Below are 17,138 nucleotides of genomic sequence, written 5' to 3'. Positions count from 1 at the left end.
TGGAAGGCACAGTGCACCCCTCACTGCTGTCCTTGACCAAGGGTGAATCCTTGCAGGGGTACAGCTGGTCAGGGGTCTGCAGTTTAATGGTGGAGAGTATGAAGGGCACGCTCTTTAAACCACTATATTCTATCCTGTATTGTATATGGACGGTGTGTCATATGTGTGCATGGGGCTTTTTGAAAATACATTAAGACAAGGTCTTTGCCCAGAAGCGCTTGCTGTGTAATTCATAAAGTTGACATAGTGAGTAAAGGCATCGACGCATGGGAAGGCAGGTGTTGTGGTTACAGAGTGAGCTGTGTTTTAGATCCATTTTTCTCCTTCTAAAGTGCAGGGAACCCTGTGGTTCAACCACTCTGGGACTGGATCTCTGGGCTGCAATCCCCCTGTTTCCCAAGCATGTTAATCCTGTAGGCCCAGCTCTGTTTGGCACTTGTAAGTCCTTTTCCTTAGGGAGCTCAAAACAAAGCATTATTATTCACCCAGAGTTACATAGCAGGCAGAGCAAAGAGTAAAACAACAAAAGGCCTATATGCCTGGTTCTTACCTGCACCTCATTCTTTCCTTGCAAGTGCTGGGTGAGTTCTACTTAGCCCATACATCCCTGCTCCTGGACTGGGGGGAGCAGGCTACCTGCTGCATCTTCTCCCTCTCTGTGTGTCTCTGTCAGCATCTCCCCCGAGGCAGCTGCTGGCAGCCCACTCAAGCCCACTTCCTTTCTAGGCCTGGGGGGCTTTAATGGTTCAGTATCCCCTTCACGCTTAGACTGAGAGATGGAAATCATAAACCTAGCCAGACTGGTTGAAAGCTGGCCAGGGGCATTCCCCAATTAATAGTTCCCCGCATTGTTCCCTTAAGGAGCCTTATTTCTGTCACGGTCTTGTTCCTGTTTGTTCCCCCTTCCCCTTCCCTCCCTCCCTCCCGCAAACAGCCTCCTTTGATTGAACTCCATGCAGTCAGGCAGGATAATCTCAACTGGGTGAACTGAGATGATATTTATAAAAAAAAAATTACACATGGCTCTTCATTCTCCACAGCAGGGAGTAAGTAGGGTGACAGCTCCAGGGAGGAAAAGCTCTTTGGAAAGCTGCTATTGCTCGTGCACCACCTTGGTTGTAATCACCAGAGTCCTCATATTATGTTAGCTTCTTCGGGGGAGGTGAGGGGGAGGTATATTTTCAGAAGCACAAATGGGATTAGTCCCCTGTTCTCACTGCAAGAAAATGAGGATCAGGTGCCTAACTGTTCTTTGTGCCATTGAAAATCTACTCCTTGGGTATCAAATTCTTTTTAGTGTTGTTAATCCTCTTAAGGCCAGGCTCAAAGTGGCAGTGGGGGGCTCCTGAATGGACATGGGCTGTGGAAAGCAAGGTGAAAGGATATACCCTCGCCAGTTTTAATTCTGTTAAGTGTGCCGTTTAGGAGTCTTACGGTGCTATATAAAAGAGCTGTACTGCTTTACAGAAAATAGCATCTGAGATGTGCTACAAAGGGAGAGTAACAGAGCTTTCAAAGGTCACTGATCCATCTACATAAGACAGATAGTGAGCTCAAATAATGAAATATTTATTAAACTAATATTTGGTAAATAACTGTACCCCAGTGCTTTGGAACGGTATGCCAACTGCATATGGCAACATTTATATAACTCTTTCAGCCCTGCTAGTAATGCAGTTGCATAAAATCAATCTAACTGAGAGAAATGGCATCTGATGTCAGGTTCCTGAATGGTTAGGTAATTTCCTGTGGCAGTGAAAGCAGACCACTGGCTGTAGGGATTCCTTTTATTTGTCACTCGGAAATCTCACAATAGACTGACACATCTAGAAAAGCTGGATTTGCTGGTTTTCTATTTATTTCTCTTCCAGACTGATTGAGGAGATGGTAGGGTTTATCGTGGTAGTTATTCCTTTTAACCTTAGTTTACCTCTGGGGAGATCATACAAAATACATATTGCATAATGAGGCACTGTCATGTGAAAAGCATCATGGTATAGGGGTCGGAGCACAGGCAGGGCTTAATTCCAGAAACTCTTGTGCTCTAATCCTAGCTTAGCCATAGTCTCACTGTGTGGCCTTGGGTAAGCCAGTTTACCTACCTCCACTTTCCTCTCTGTGAAATGTATGTGTGTGTGGTGGGGGAATACCTGTCACATGGAGTGTTGATAGGATATACTAGATACTGGGCCAGATCCTCAGCTAGTGCAAACCAGTGTTGCTGGGCTAACAGTGAATGGATTTATGTCAATATACTCAAGTTGGAGATCTGGACCAATGTCTATTCAAGACGTTAAAGATCTAAAGTAGTAATTTTATTATCTGACCAGAGTGCCATGTGCTATGTCACCTTTCTCTGTGATCCATACAGACATGATAGTGTGCCCTTTTTAAAAAAACACTATTTAACATCAAAATGTCCACTTATAACATGAAATGTCTTACCCATAAAAAAATTAATGAGCTGTCTATGAACTTGTGTCCTCAGAGCAAGCTCTGTCTAAATAGTATCTTAATGGCACCTGAGAACCAGAGATTTGTAGACAAATTGAAGGTAATTTAGAGAAGAACAAAACAAATGATTAAAGGACTAGAGGAATTGATTTTGAAGGAAAGATTAAAAGGATTGAATATGCTTGACTTGGTCTAACAACAGCTAAAGGGGGATAACTGTCTACAAGTATTTGAAGAGGAAAGGAGAGGAATTACCTAGGGTGGTGCAAGAGAGCATAACCACTGCAGGGGCAATGGGATAAAATTGAGGCAAAGCAAATGCAGGCTGAATGAACACCATGCACACCAGTAAGTTTAGTAGCTAGGAGTGATGGAAAGGGAAGACAATGTGGAGAAGGAAAAGTGGCATTATGTCAAACATTATATATGCCAATGAGCTACCTTTTGACAATTAAAGAGAATGGCAATAAAATGACTTTGGTTAGGATGCAGAAAATAACGAAGAAGAAACAGTGGATTTCTGGAAGGAAGAAAAATGGGCAACTCTCAAGGTGTTTGGATACCATAGTCGTGGAGAATTTTAAATACCCAGCTAACACATATCGTCAAACATGCAGCATCAGAAAGGTTCCATAGTTATGAAGAAGCTTAATGATACAGAAAGTATCAAAAACACTCTGAGCCTTTTCCTTAGCAATGGGTAGAAAATGATAAGAAAACTCAAAATGATGACATTCAGTACCAGAAAGCTACTTAAATTCATCATAGTAAGAAATGAATTCACTGAACAATGCAGTCCAAGAGTGTTAGCTTCAGGAAAGCAAATATGGGCTAAGTATGAAATGAAGGTTGGGATTTTCAAAGGAGCTGATAGGAGTTAGGCACCCAACTTCTTTTAAAATTTAATGAAATTTGAGTGCCTAGCACCTTTGGAAACCCCATCCTTAGTGACTACAATAATAGCAGAATGCATTGAAAGCCTCCCCTTTGGAAAGCGGAAGAGTTCTAATGGATGCCATAATTGCAGTGTAACAAACTCCAATTTCTCTGAAAGTGAAGAGTGCAAGGAATGAGATGTAATCATTGTGTCTTCACATAGTGACAGACTGCTCAAAGATCTGGGGTTTAAATAAGTCCTTTTCTAGGGGGCCAAACAAACAAGAATTCACAGAACCAATGCAGGCTTGGAGAGAGAAGAATAACGAGAGTGGGAGGAAACAGAATGGGTGAGTTAATACTAGTCCCAGGGGTCCAGGGGAATAATAAAAAAAACACATCAAGAGAAGAAGTGATACAAGAGAGAAAACAGGTCCACTAATTAATAAAGCAGGGTAAAGGTGGAGTTCTCTGTTACTCACTAACGGCTGGTATACGGCACTCTTTATTTTTAAGGGATACTACCATCAACTTGAAATCTAGTTTATTTAATTTTTTTTAAAAAAAAGTTGAAAGTAGCTTTGGGAGTTACACCTGTCCTGAAATCCCCTCTCAGTTTTGTGTGGCTTTACCAACACATCTTCCTACTTTTAACAGTGTTTTTCTTTCTTCTGTTGCTGAGGAAACTGAATGACTAAGGCCTCCATCCTGCAAGCACATGCACATGCAGAGTAGCTGTATGCATGAGATTACTTGCATTGCACGTAGTCACACTTATGTCAGTGGCAGAATCATCAAGAGAACTCCTGACTCCCAAGTCATCCGGTCCAAACATTAGGCCACACTCCCGGCTTTTCTGAATGGAAAGGGAAATGAAGTTCAGGATTGCATTACAAAGATTTTTTTCCTATTTATATGTGTGTATCACTATGCTGTATGTGTCAGGAGCGCTCTTCCTTTTCAAAACACGTTATAAACACCATTTAATCTTGACAGCATGCCTTTGTGGTACATATGTGTGTGTATAGGTGTATATGTGGGTGTATATTTATAACCGGAACAAATGAAATGCCAATCACTGGTGGTTGGATGGTTTGTTACTTTCTGAGGACATTTATTTTGGTAGAGTTTAGTCAGCAGAATAAGATGTTTGTGATAAGATTCTTTATTAAAATGTCTGAGTGCGAAATAAATTCTGAGTGTAATGAATTAATGATTCATCATCCTGTGTGCTTAAATATAACCTCATCACATTACATCTAGAAATACATGTTCACGTGCTGCTCCATGAACTGTTTGGAGAACAGGATAGCAGCTCCTTTTCTGCAACACTGATGACATTATGGTGTTTAGTCAGCTGTGCTGCCATAAAGATGTCATGTTAAAACTTCGTTTCAAGAAGTGAGGCGGGTGCTATTTTCCTCTTGCTGTGCATGGGATTTCTACATGTAGCTCCCTCCCACTGAGTCACTGCGTGAGTCCGGGGCCTGGGAACCAGACTTCATTCCAAATGTTCATCTCATTATGTTATAAGGTTTCCAGCTATAATGATACTCAAGCTTTATAGTTAGTGGATTTTCAGTTCAAAGAAATTGAACCAATGCAAACTAAACAGTAATAAATAGTAGACAAATGCTGTGCACACCAGAGAACAGAGATTTGATTTGGACTTGTCCTAACACTTATAAATATGGAAGAGATTATTAGAAAGCACGCATGCCCTTGAGGCACCCATGGGCAATATGCATTGAAGTGGTTGCCCTGATCACCAGGTAGCACTGTGGTGCCCCAAAAATAAAGCTTTGCTTTGTTCTAGTGAAGCTTCGAATCAGCAACTGGTGCTGCTGTCTCGAGAACTCTGTTTAAACTTTCAAAAAACAGCCTGTTCCCCATTGTTATTGCACTTGGACACCTATAGTTTGCGAAGGCTTTTTGGTGTCATATAGGGAGTTCTAGTTCAGAAGATCATGGAGGATTTCCAGCAGCAGCGGGAAGGTGGGGACAGGTCAAGACTCTTGCCTGGCACTAACCCACAGTGCCTTGTCTCTTTGCCACTGGAAACTTCTTGATTTCTAGCGTTCATTGCCAGTGCAGCTCAACATGCAGTTCATCATCTGACCACCAGTCCAGGAACTAAGGGATAACCTCTGCTTTTTAAAAACATGTTCCCCCTACAGGTCTCAGTGTGTTATTGTGGGTGTAGCATTGCTGCCACCTCAGAGTCATCTCATAATTGTTTAACAGTACCGCTGAGTTTTTGCCGCAACTGTCAGATTAGAATTTTTTTATTTTGTCTCTAAAATCCAGTTGAATTTGAACCCAGTCTCTGTGTGAGAGGGCAGAGAAATCTTTTTAAGGCTGTGGTGTATTAATCTTCTTAGTATCTCTGATGAATTGAATGTATTCCTAGTTTAGTTTTAAAATGTTAAAAAATAGACTCTTAGAATTATGCATAAACAGCTGAAACACCAGTTTGTTGGACTAAAAACCTATCTTAATATGGATAATCTTACTTCTGTATGTGTACTTCTAGCTAAAATATGTTTCTTTAGGCAGCTAGCACAAAGGGTCTTTTGTATGAAAGAATAGTAAAACAGAGACAGAGAGATGAGCTATAAGGCATCAGGGAAACATTATTTTGACCTCTCTGGGCATTACTTCAAAAATGTCAAAAATCTTGATAGCTTTCCAGTGTAATATTTAAAGAACAGGAAATTTGATTCTGCAACAGTAAACATATTTCCTAAAACTAGCAGTATACTATTGTGACAATAGCCTAAGCAGAAGCACAGTGATAGTTGTTTAAAGAATACCTATGAGGATTTTACTAGCTTGGGGTTTTCAGAGTAAAAAGCAATTTTTTTAAATGTGATACTGAAGAGAGTTTTGAAAGTCAGATATCAGACTAAAGCCCACTTTCTATAAACTGCTAATAATACAGATATAATTACTAGGGGAAGAAAGGTCACAAAAAGTTTAACAAAGTAAATATCCTCATTCAGACCACCAAGCAGAAATGTAAATGGCATTAAAATATTCTGTGATCCAATTGGAGAGCTGTTCTGACTGCAGAAGTGGAGAAAACATATGCAGAAGTTAGGTGGATAAACTATGCAGGGTTAGATATATGGATGAGACATCTCGAATCTGCAAGAAATAATCTTGATGGTACAACAGGCAGCACCATCATTCTGAGTCAGTACTGACCCAATAATATTTAACACTTACATAACAATTTATATCTTCACTGTGCTGTGAAAACTGTAACCAGTGAATATCCCATTGTAGTACTGGGGGCTTTATGGTGTCAGAGGTGCCATCCTTTCAGAGGAGATCTTAAACACACGTCATGACTATGTGTGGTCATTAAAGGTCCCAGAGAATAGGGCCATTAACCACAAAGGCTTGGCCAAATTCCAGATTGGGTTATTGCTTTCTGCCTACTAGAAGCCCAGCGACATATGCGCACCACTGCTCAGTATGATCTGATTGGTATAACCCTGAGCTATCCCACTGCATGCCACCTTATGGTTTGTTTCTCTCGCTCACTGTGTCACATCTAAATTTAGATTGTAAGCTCTATGGGGCAGGAACCCTGTCTGTTTTGCAACATAAAGGCATTTTGTCCTGAGTTTTATAAATCCTCGGGGACTCAGGCTATGTGAAGAAACTGCTGGCCAGCTGAGCTAATGAAATCGATAGCAGTCTAGCAAATGTATATGTGCCTCAGGAGCCAACCCACACCAAATCTGTCTACTCCTTCCCTCATAGCCAGTCCCCCTTACTCGTGAGTTGTCAAGCCAGCTTTCCTCCCCTGCCACCCCCCATGGAGAGCAAACTCTACAAGGAGTCAGTGAGGGGGTCTAGCCTTCCATCCCCAACTGTCTGTGATTCTATGAGCCATATCCTCAGCTGGAATAAATCAGAATAGCTCCATTGATGTCAATGGAGCCACACCAGTTTACACCAGTTGAAGAGCTGTCCTGTCTGTTCCCATACTCATGCCTCATTCATTCTTTGTATAGGGGGGAGGGATAGCTCGGTGGTTTGAGCATTGGCCTGTTAAACCCAGGGCTGTGAGTTCAATCATTGAGGGAGCCATTTAGGGATCTGGGGCAAAAAACTGTCTGGGGATTGGTCCTGCTTTGAGAAGCGGGTTGGACTAGATGATCTCCTGAGATCCCTTCCAACCCTGATATTCTATGATTGCAGTGATTGAATTTAAATGGTGAACTCCTTGGAGTAGAGCCTTGTCTAAACAATGAGCTAAATGCTCAAGGGGCTAAGATGTGGTCTGCCTTTTACCACCTGAAAAAATGAATTAACAGATTCATAGAATTTAAGGCCAGAAAAGACCATTATCGTATCGTAATCTAGTCTGACCTCCTGCATAGAATTACACCAATTGATTGCAGGCGCAAATCTGAATATTTGCATCTCTGACTATCCAATTTGCACTTGCATTCAGAATGTGAGAAATGAATGCTCTAAAAAATGTGTAGCCACAGTGGAATTACAGGCACAAACTGTAAGCCCATACTTGCATCCACAAAAATGGAGGCTGCTCTTTGAAAGTTTTGCCGTGTACATTTTGAAAAGTGCCCTTCACATCTATTGTACTATTTTATTATTATTAATAATAATATTAATAATGTAAAAGGGAACCATATAAGTTTTATATGTGTACAAGGAGCAAGGGAAGGAGAAAGAAAAGGAAGAAGAGCAAATAAGAGATGGTAAGAAGGTTGAAATGCTTAATAGTACTTATTCCAATCTTCAATAAAAAGGATAATGGTCACAAGCTATTTAATACAATCATAGCTAACGAGGCTATGAAGCAGTCACAAGGCAGAATCAGAAAGGAATAGGCTACAGAATCCCTAGACCACTTGGATGTACTTAAATCAGCAAAGCCAAATGAAACTCGCCATCGACTATAGTGCTTAAAGGAGCTAGTGCGAAAAGCCACTGTTTTATAAAAGCCTCTACCATCCTCTAGAGACAGTGAGATTATACATACCCTGCAAATCCCTTGGTAAAAAACAATAAGATGACACATACCCTTAATGCTAGCAGTGATGAAGCAGAGCAGCAACGGTGTGTGGTCTCTTTCTCACACACACATACAGCTGTATTTCTGTAGCTGTTTGGGTGGGGAAAGAATAAGAGTGAAATGTGACATTAGCTTTGATATGTGACATTAGCTTTCATGCTGATGAGAGAGAGCGACATGTTCTAATTATTATTAGCCTTCACAATGAGCCACAAACTCAGACAGAGGAAGAGAGGGAGAGAAACACAGTTAGAGTTTCTCACTAATCTAATTAAGGAAAGGTGGGCGAAAGAGAGAGTGTGCTTTGCTAATTCAGCAGCCGTTGCCTCATTTATTCTAGGAGGCCTGGGGGAAGAATGCAGTATCTCTGCGGGTGGAGTCAGGAGAATTGCCTCTCGTTGCTGGAGGGGAGCTCTCCCCTAAATGCCAATTTAAGCTAAACATGGAGACATCCTGGTGTCTAACCCCAGGTTCTCATTTAATGACATGAGTATTTGCTTGCATTTTGTCTTACTTGGTAGTATGGCTGCTTCCTGCACCGGGCCTATTGGAGAGGCAGAAGGGGCAGCTTTCTGATGAACCAGGATGCTTAGGAAGATTGTTTGGCCTGCCTTAGCTGTAGATGTGTGCATATTCCAATTTCTCCATTACTTAAACTATTATTTAGCTATTCCTTTTAGTTCATTACAGCATGGGATTAGCATCCCCATTAGAGACTCACTGGCTAAACTTTGATGTCCCCATCAATATCCTCATTATTCCTGGTGTCCTGATTCTGCATTTCATCTTGGCTCCTCTGTAAGGTTAAACGCCCCCAGACTTCTTAAAAAAGGCACTTCCTGAAATCGGAGCTTTGCCTCCCACTGCCATATGTCGACTGTGTTCCCTCTCCCACAAGTTAGCATCATTTTAATGGCATTAAAATGTCTGCAGCCAAGTCCCTGACATTTGTGACTCTAGGGAAAGGGCAGAACTTTCCCCCCCACCCCCCCTCTGCAATAAATTTTAGTAGAGGAAAGAGTCACGGAAGCATCTTTTATTTCACTGTATGGAACAGTGGCAGATGGCAGGGCTCAGATTCTTACCTGTGCCCAGCTACTCAACTGATCTTCTGCCAGGCAAAATTTAGGGGCACAAGTGAGGTCATTGAGTCTCCCTGATCCTGGGGCTGCTTCTGTGGGGGCCAACCTAGAGTTTGGTGTAGATTAGAGTAGTCTCACACAAGTGGCCTTGACCCCCAAGCAGACAGATAGGAATTGCTACAGGGCAGCCTGCTAAGACCGCACCTCCTGCATGCCTCCCCCACCTTTGACATGCCCCCTATGCTGCAGGCTGTAGGACGGGTCGCATAGACCCAGGTACAGATGGCTCTATACTCACTGAGGATGCCTCCCACCCCAGAAGGAGAAACCCTGTTGTTTTCTACTCCCTTTACACCACTTCCTTGATACAAGTGGAGCAGCGTGACACTCGGGATTGAACCCAAAAGGTCCTTCCTGGAAGCGTTTGGCCTTATGCAAATACATCTCCCAAATCTCATGTTGTATTAAGGAAGTCTCCTGAATTAGCAGTTAGAACAAGGTAGTCAGCATTTGCTTCTGGTCATCTTTCTGTCACTCTGACATTGGGCAAGTCACTCTAATCATTTTGCCTCGGCTTCCCCATCTGTAAAACCTGCCTGCCTCCTGGCGTATTGTGAGGCTCACAATAATTAGTGTGTGCACAACATTTTGAGCTCTTCTGACAAAAAGATGCTTCAGAAGTGTAAAGTGTTATTACTGTGTTATTTATTATAGTTGTGAAGTTCAGAGGTGTTACTGTTATGCAAACACACACTCATCTCTTCTCAGAAAACTGGACATTTCAGACTGCCAAGCACTTCCATGTCTGTTACACTCTGTTAAATGAAGTGATTGGATTTTGTGAAAACCTGTATTCTTCTCTCTGCCAGACTGAATCCATTTCAGTCACATCACATGCTCATTTTAACTTAGTTTATATCATCACGGTGACATGGCTCTAAGGAGGTAGGTTAGTGCAAACTCCTACTGGAAAGAGATAATTGCATGTCCTACCAAACTGATGCCTCTGTTTTAAATTTATTGTAGGGAAATAGGAAGTGGTAGAAGATGTTCCTGTGATGAGTATGATCGCTTATCACCTAGCAGGGTGGAACCAATTGTGCACACTAGAACTTGAGAAATATTTCTAACCAACAACTGCTCACTCATCTTTCCTTTCTCCATCCCTGTATCTCTACATTCTTCCTCCACTGCAGCTGTCACCTGATTCCCAGACACTAGAGGCACTCACACACTAAAAAAAACCGAGGAGTCCTTGTGTCACCTTAGAGACTAACAATTTTGGGGGGCATAAGCTTTCATGAGCTAGAACCTACTTCATCAGATGCATGAAGTGAAAAATACAGGAGCAGGTATACATACATGAAAGGATGGGGGGTTGCTTTACCAAGTGTGAGGTCACTCTAACCAGATAAATCAATTAACAGCAGGATACCAAGGGAGGAAAAATAACTTTTGAAGTGGTAAGAGAATGGCCCATTACAGACAGTTGACAAGAAGGTGTGAGTAACAGTAGGGAGAAATTAGGATTGGGGAAATTAAGTTTAGGTTTTGTAATGATCCAACCACTCCCAGTCTCTATTCAGGCCTAATCTGATGGTATCCAGTTTGCAAATTAATTCCAGTTCTGCAGCTTCACATTGGAGTCTGTTTTTGAAGTTTTTTTGTTGAAGAATTGCCACTTTTAGGTCTGTTATTGAGTGACCAGAGACAAGTGTTCTCCTACTGGTTTTTGAATGTTCTGATTCTTGATGTCAGATTTGTGTCCATTTATTCTTTTGCGTAGAGACTGTCCGGTTTGGCCAATGTACATGGCAGAGGGGCATTGCTGGCACATGATGGCATATATCACATTGGTAGCTGTGCAGGTGAACAAGCCCCGGATGGTATGGCTGATGTTGTTAGGTCCTATGATGGTGTCCCTAGAATAGATATGTGGACAGAGTTGGCACCGGGGTTTGTAGCAGGGTTTGGTTCCTGGGTTAGTGTTTTTGTTGTGTGGTGTGTAGTTGCTGGTGAGTATTTGTTTCAGGCTTTGTTGGGGCCTGTCTTGTAGTAGGTGACTTCTCGGCTCTGTCAATCTGTTTCTTCACTTCACCAGGTGGGTATTGCAGATTTAAGAACGCTTGATAGAGATTCTGTAGATGTTTGTCTCTGTCTGAGGGATCGGAGCAAATGTGGTTGTATCTTAGAGCTTGGCTGTAGACAATGGATCGTGTGATGTGTTCTGGATGAAAGCTGGAGGCATGTAGGTAAGTATAGCAGTCAGTAGGTTTCCGGTATAGGGTGGTGTTTATGTGACCATCGCTTATTAGCACTGTAGTGTCTAGGAAGTGGACCTCTTTTGTGGACTGGTCCAGGCTGAGGTTGATGGTAGGGTGGAAATCGTTGAAATCTTGGTGGAATTCCTCAATGGCCTCCTTCCCATGTGTCCAGATGATGAAAATGTCATCAGTGTAGCGCAAGTAGAGTAGGGGCGTAAGGAGATGAAAGCTGAAGAAGCGTTGTTCTAAGTCAGCCATAAAAATGTTGGCATGCTGAGGGGCCATGCGGGTACCCATAGCAGTCCCACTGATTTGAAGGTATAAATTGTCCCCAAATCTGAAATAGTTGTGGGTGAGGACAAAGTCACGAAGTTCAGCCACCAGGTTTGCCGTGATGGTATCGGGGATACTGTTCCTGATGGCTTGTAGTCCATCTTTGTGTGGAATGTTGGTGTAAAGCGCTTCTACATCCATAGTGGCTAGGATGGTGTTTTCTGGAAGATCATCAAAGGATTTGAGTTTCCTCAGGAAGTCAGTGGTGTCTCGAAGATAGCTGGGAGTGCTGGCAGCGTAGGGCCTGAGGAGAGAGTCTACATAGCCAGATAATCCTGCTGTCAGGGTGCCAATGCCTGAGATGATGGGGCATCCAGGATTCCCAGGTTTCTGGATTTTGGGTAGCAGGTAGAATACCCCTAGTCGGGGCTCTAGGGGTGTGTCAGTGTAGATTTGTTCCTGTGCTTCTTTAGGGAGTTTTTTGAGCAGATGATGTAGTTTCTTTTGGTAATTCTCAGTGGGGTTAGAGGATAATGGCCTGTAGAATGTGGTGTCAGAGAGTTGTCTAGCAGCCTCTTGTTCATATTCTGACCTATTCATGATGACTACAGCACCTCCTTTGTCAGCCTTTTTTATTATGATGTCAGAATTGTTTCTGAGGCTGTGGATGGTGTTGTGTTCTGCACGGCTGAGGTTATGGGGCAAGTGATGCTGCTTTTCCACAATTTCAGCTCGTGCACGTCAATGGAAGCACTCTATGTAGAAGTCCAGTCTGTTCATCACTAAGGTGATGAACATGGTCTAAACAACTAAACAGATAGATGGATTCCAGAAAGTAATGAGCACCTGCAGCTCAGTGGAAGTTTTGGGTGTTAAGCGCCTCTCAGGCTCAACCCCTTAATCTTCAAGAATATTTCCTTGAATCTTGGTCCCAATCCCAATTGGGGCCTTTGGGTGCTCCGATAATATAAATGTTTACTAATAACAATCATCTTTGTTGCTTTTAATAGTCACCTTTCTTTTACTGTCCTTCTAAATATGCAGCCATAGTTAGTTCTTATTGTCCTGATATGTTCCCTATACCCAGCTCCATAAATGCATTCTCCAACTCTTCTGTCTCTCACTGTGAAGTGTACTGTGATATGCTTTAAGATAAACAGTGATTTAAAATCAGTTCTCAGTGAATGGACTCTTCATTTATCAGTTGCAATTTTCACTTTTGTGGTTTTATTTTCCTTTAAGCAATAACCGGCGACAGAAAGCTTCATTTCTTCCAATGTCCTTTGCACTACAAGGTTTATTTTATTTATATAGAAGATGGGGTGTAGTGTCAGTATTTGCGTAGCATCCGCAGGAATCTGATTTCTAGGAAAACTTTGAAGTACGTGATTTGTTTCACCAACAAATAAATCCTACTAATTAAAAGATAGTTAACCAATTGATGGTGTTTTTCAGTCTCCACCATAGAGGCTATTCAAACCCAAGCTGCTCATCTGCTTTTTTCACACACAAAATGCTAGAAAAGCCATTTGTTTTCAATGTAGCAACCAGTCTTAAATTTCAAGGTGAATTCAGGAAGCTAGGAAGATTAATGCCTGTCTCCTGTGCATAAGGTATTATATTGAGCATAAGTTGAGAATCTGCTTTTACAACAAAATCTCTGTATAACAAGAATTGTCAACTTTTGAAGATTGTTTTGTCTCCATATGGAACCCCTCCCCCCCAAAAAAAAAAGCCTTCAGAGTGGAGCAGCTAAGGAATGTGTTGTCTTTGTGCTATCTGAACAATAATGAAGGTTTGGGGAGTGTATGCAGGATCCATGAAAATCAGGAGTGTGTACAGCAAAGCTCAGGTACTAAGGGCAGCTCAAAGTATAATATATTCCCAAGTTGGGTAATAAGGGGAAGTGTTTGTGATGGGGGAGGAGGAAACCCCAAATGGTTGAAATCAAGCACTAAGGCTGCCATGTGTTCTTTTTCCAGTATGCTGCGGAGTTGCTGGCAGTGGTCCGCCTCCCCTTCATCCATCCCAGTTATCTGCTAAATGTTGTTGACAATGAGGAGTTGATAAAGTCTTCAGAGGCCTGCCGGGATCTAGTGAATGAAGCAAAACGTTATCACATGCTCCCACATGCCCGACAAGAGATGCAGACACCAAGAACCCGGCCCAGGCTATCAGCAGGTAAAGCAAAGCTAGCTTCAGAGGAAAAGTTCTCTGATCAGACACTTCCTGCAGTCCAAGACTGAATGGTTCAGACTGTCTGTAGTTTGCATAGGAAGGGAGGAGTAAATGTCATTCCTCTTCCATTCACCACCTTTTCACGAGCACAGGATTGGGAGCCAGGGAGTCCAGAGTTCCGACTCTGTCTCCTTCTGTGTAGGGTGACCATACATCCCGTTTTGGCCGAGACCGTCCCTTTTTTTAAGCCCTGTCCCGGCTGTCCTGACTTTTTGGGCAAAAGTGGGTATTTGTTCCATTTGCTGTTGCCAAACTGATCAAGCGGCAATGGCAGCCTCATGCAGGGGGGAAGGCAGGCAGGGCTGGGGCGAGCAGCGATGCCAACTCCAGCCTCATGCAGGTGGGGAGGCAGGCAGGGCTGGGGCGAGCAGCGACGCCAACTCCAGCCTCATGCAGGGGGGAAGGCAGGGCTCAGGCGAGCAGCGATCTCGGAACAGCCTTGGGGAACTATGGTCACCCTATCTAGTATGTGCATCGCTGCTCACCCGAGCCCTGCCTTCCCCTGTGCAAGGAAGGGGGCTCAGGCAAGCAGCTTGGGCCAGCCCTGCGGGCGGGGGGTGGGGGTGGGGAGGAGGTGTAGGTCTCAGGCCAGCCACTCGCAGTGTCCTGTTTTCTCTTTGAGAAATATGAGCACCCTTCTTCTGTGGCATTTAGGCAAGTCACTTAAGGTCCAAAAAGTTTCCCCTCTTTTGGCTTACTCTATTTTTGGGAAGCCCAACTTTTTAGACACATGCACCAAAATGATCAAAGTAGGGTGCCTAAAGCTAAGCACTTGAATCCATATTTAGGCACCTAAATGAGTGGTCTGATCTTCAGGAATGATTAACTTCAGTGGCAGGGTGCTCAGCACCTGTGAAAATAGGGCTCTAAGTACAGTAACTCCTCACTTAAAGTCGTCCTGGTTAACCTTGTTTCGTTGTTACATTGCTGATCAATTAGGGAACATGCTCGTTTAAAGTTGCTCAATGCTCCCTTCTAACGTTGTTTGGCAGCCGCCTGCTTTGTCCACTGCTTGCAGGAAGAGCAGCCCGTTGGAGCTAGTGGGGGATTGGAACCAGGGTGGACCGGCAGCCCCCCATCAGCTCCCCGTTCCCCTAAGTTCCCTGTGTGGCAGCCACCCAGCAGGCTATCAATTGCCGGGCAGTTCAGCTGTCCCTCCCCCCACTGCCATGTGCTGCTCCTGCCCTCTGCCTTGGAGTTGCTCCTGAGAGCCTCCTGCTTACTGTGCCGGGGGAGGGGGGGATGAGGGGGACTAATGTCAGGGTGTCCCCGTCCCCCCTGCTCCTGCACCCCACTTACCCCATCTCCATAGAGCAGGGGGAACACAGGACAGGACTCAGGATGGAGGGAGCTTCCTGGCAACAGCTGCCGTCTCAGCTTGCTGATCTACTTAAAAAGGTAGTGTACTGAGAGTGGGGTCAGCATACTTAAAGGGGCAATGTGCGTCTCTCTCTCACACACAGGGTGTGTGTCTCTGTCTGCCATGCTGTCTCCCCTCCCTCCATTTGTGCTGCCTTGTAGAGTGTGAGGCTACATTAACAACAATGTGTTAACCCTTGAGGGCTCAGCCGAGTGCTAGTTCATCATTTAGCAGTAAGGCATTCCCTGGGAAATATCCCACCCTCTTCCACCCTCTAACTTCACCACCTCAACCAAGCTTCACTATCATCATCGCTGTGTACAGTATTAAATTGTTTGTTTAAAACTTATACTGTGTGTGTGTGTATATATATAATATATATATATTTATAAATAAAATATAGTCTTTTGTCTGGTGAAAAAAATGTCCCTGGAACCTAACCCCCCCCCCCCCATTTACATTAATTCTTATGGGGAAATTGGATTTGTTTAACATCGTTTTGCTTAAAGGCACATTTTTCAGGAACATAACTACAACGTTAAGCGAGGAGTTACTGTATTTAAAGCCCCCACACCTAGACAACACTTCTAAAAATGTGGTCCTTGTCCTCTCTACCTCAGCTTTTTCAGGACAATAATATTTTCTTACCTTCCTCTCAGGGTATTGTGAGGATCAGTTGATTAATTATTGTAAAGCAGTTTTCACTTTCACAGCACTGTGTAGATGTATTCTTATTTCAATACCACAAGTCTTACAATATCAGATCAGGCTGTTTGTCGCATTCAAATCAAAAGGATCACACAGATATATTACGTTTAAAACACACACACACACACAATCTATGAAGAAAGCGTTGCTTCAAGAAGCTTTCCACATGGGGCATACATGTGTTTTTTGTCTAGCAAAAATAAAGAAGAAGCAATTCTCCAGTGTAATAAATCAATCTGTTTCAAGGTAGTGTTAGAAAATTTCTAAATACTTGTTACTCTGGAAGTTAGTACAAATAGTATGTATCAAACAACTGCAACAAATAAGAATCAGATGTGGAAGAAATAGGTGAAACTTTCCTGTGTGTTTTGCTTGTTGCTTCTTCCGAGCAAGTACAATGACAAGGCTAAGCAGACTGCCTGATGTACATGGCTATTGAAGCTAGTACGGTATATGTATTGTATATCAAGCCTCATCATTTGCAGCTTGTGGAGACTGCCTAATCAAAGCACTTTTCAGAAGGAGGAAACATAGATGACTTTCAATAACAATTCACACTAAAAAGTCTTTTGCTGAAGACGGCTAATGGTGTGATGTTTGAAGATTTTTGAAAAATGCTTATTTTATCTTTGTATATAAAATTATAGATGTAATGCAAACCTTTTACAGAAGCTTGTTGATGAGGGGAAAGTAATTCTTTTGGGATAAGAGAGGGTGGTTATATTTTTTTAGGTCAGAGTCTAATTATATAGAACCATTTATTTTGCATATTGTCTACATTTATGGATGCACAAAGGATCTCCAAACACCCTTTGTGGGTCTGCTGCAGG

General features: G+C 42.9%; 1 protein-coding gene across 1 annotated transcript in view; it reads left to right on the top strand.

The window, feature by feature from the left end:
* Positions 1-17,138, top strand: part of KLHL29 (kelch like family member 29) — a 469,081-nt gene that overhangs the window by 411,884 nt on the left and 40,059 nt on the right. The window contains exon 8 of the mRNA XM_065401983.1: positions 13,985-14,183. Within this exon, the coding sequence (XP_065258055.1) occupies positions 13,985-14,183 (199 nt within the window). The remainder of the gene's footprint in view (positions 1-13,984; positions 14,184-17,138) is intronic.

The sequence above is a fragment of the Emys orbicularis genome, chromosome 3 (assembly GCF_028017835.1).
Source record: "Emys orbicularis isolate rEmyOrb1 chromosome 3, rEmyOrb1.hap1, whole genome shotgun sequence".
Taxonomy (NCBI): Eukaryota; Metazoa; Chordata; order Testudines; family Emydidae; genus Emys; species Emys orbicularis.
Note: the sequence above shows the minus strand (reverse complement) of the source record. Positions and strands in the feature narration are given on the sequence as shown.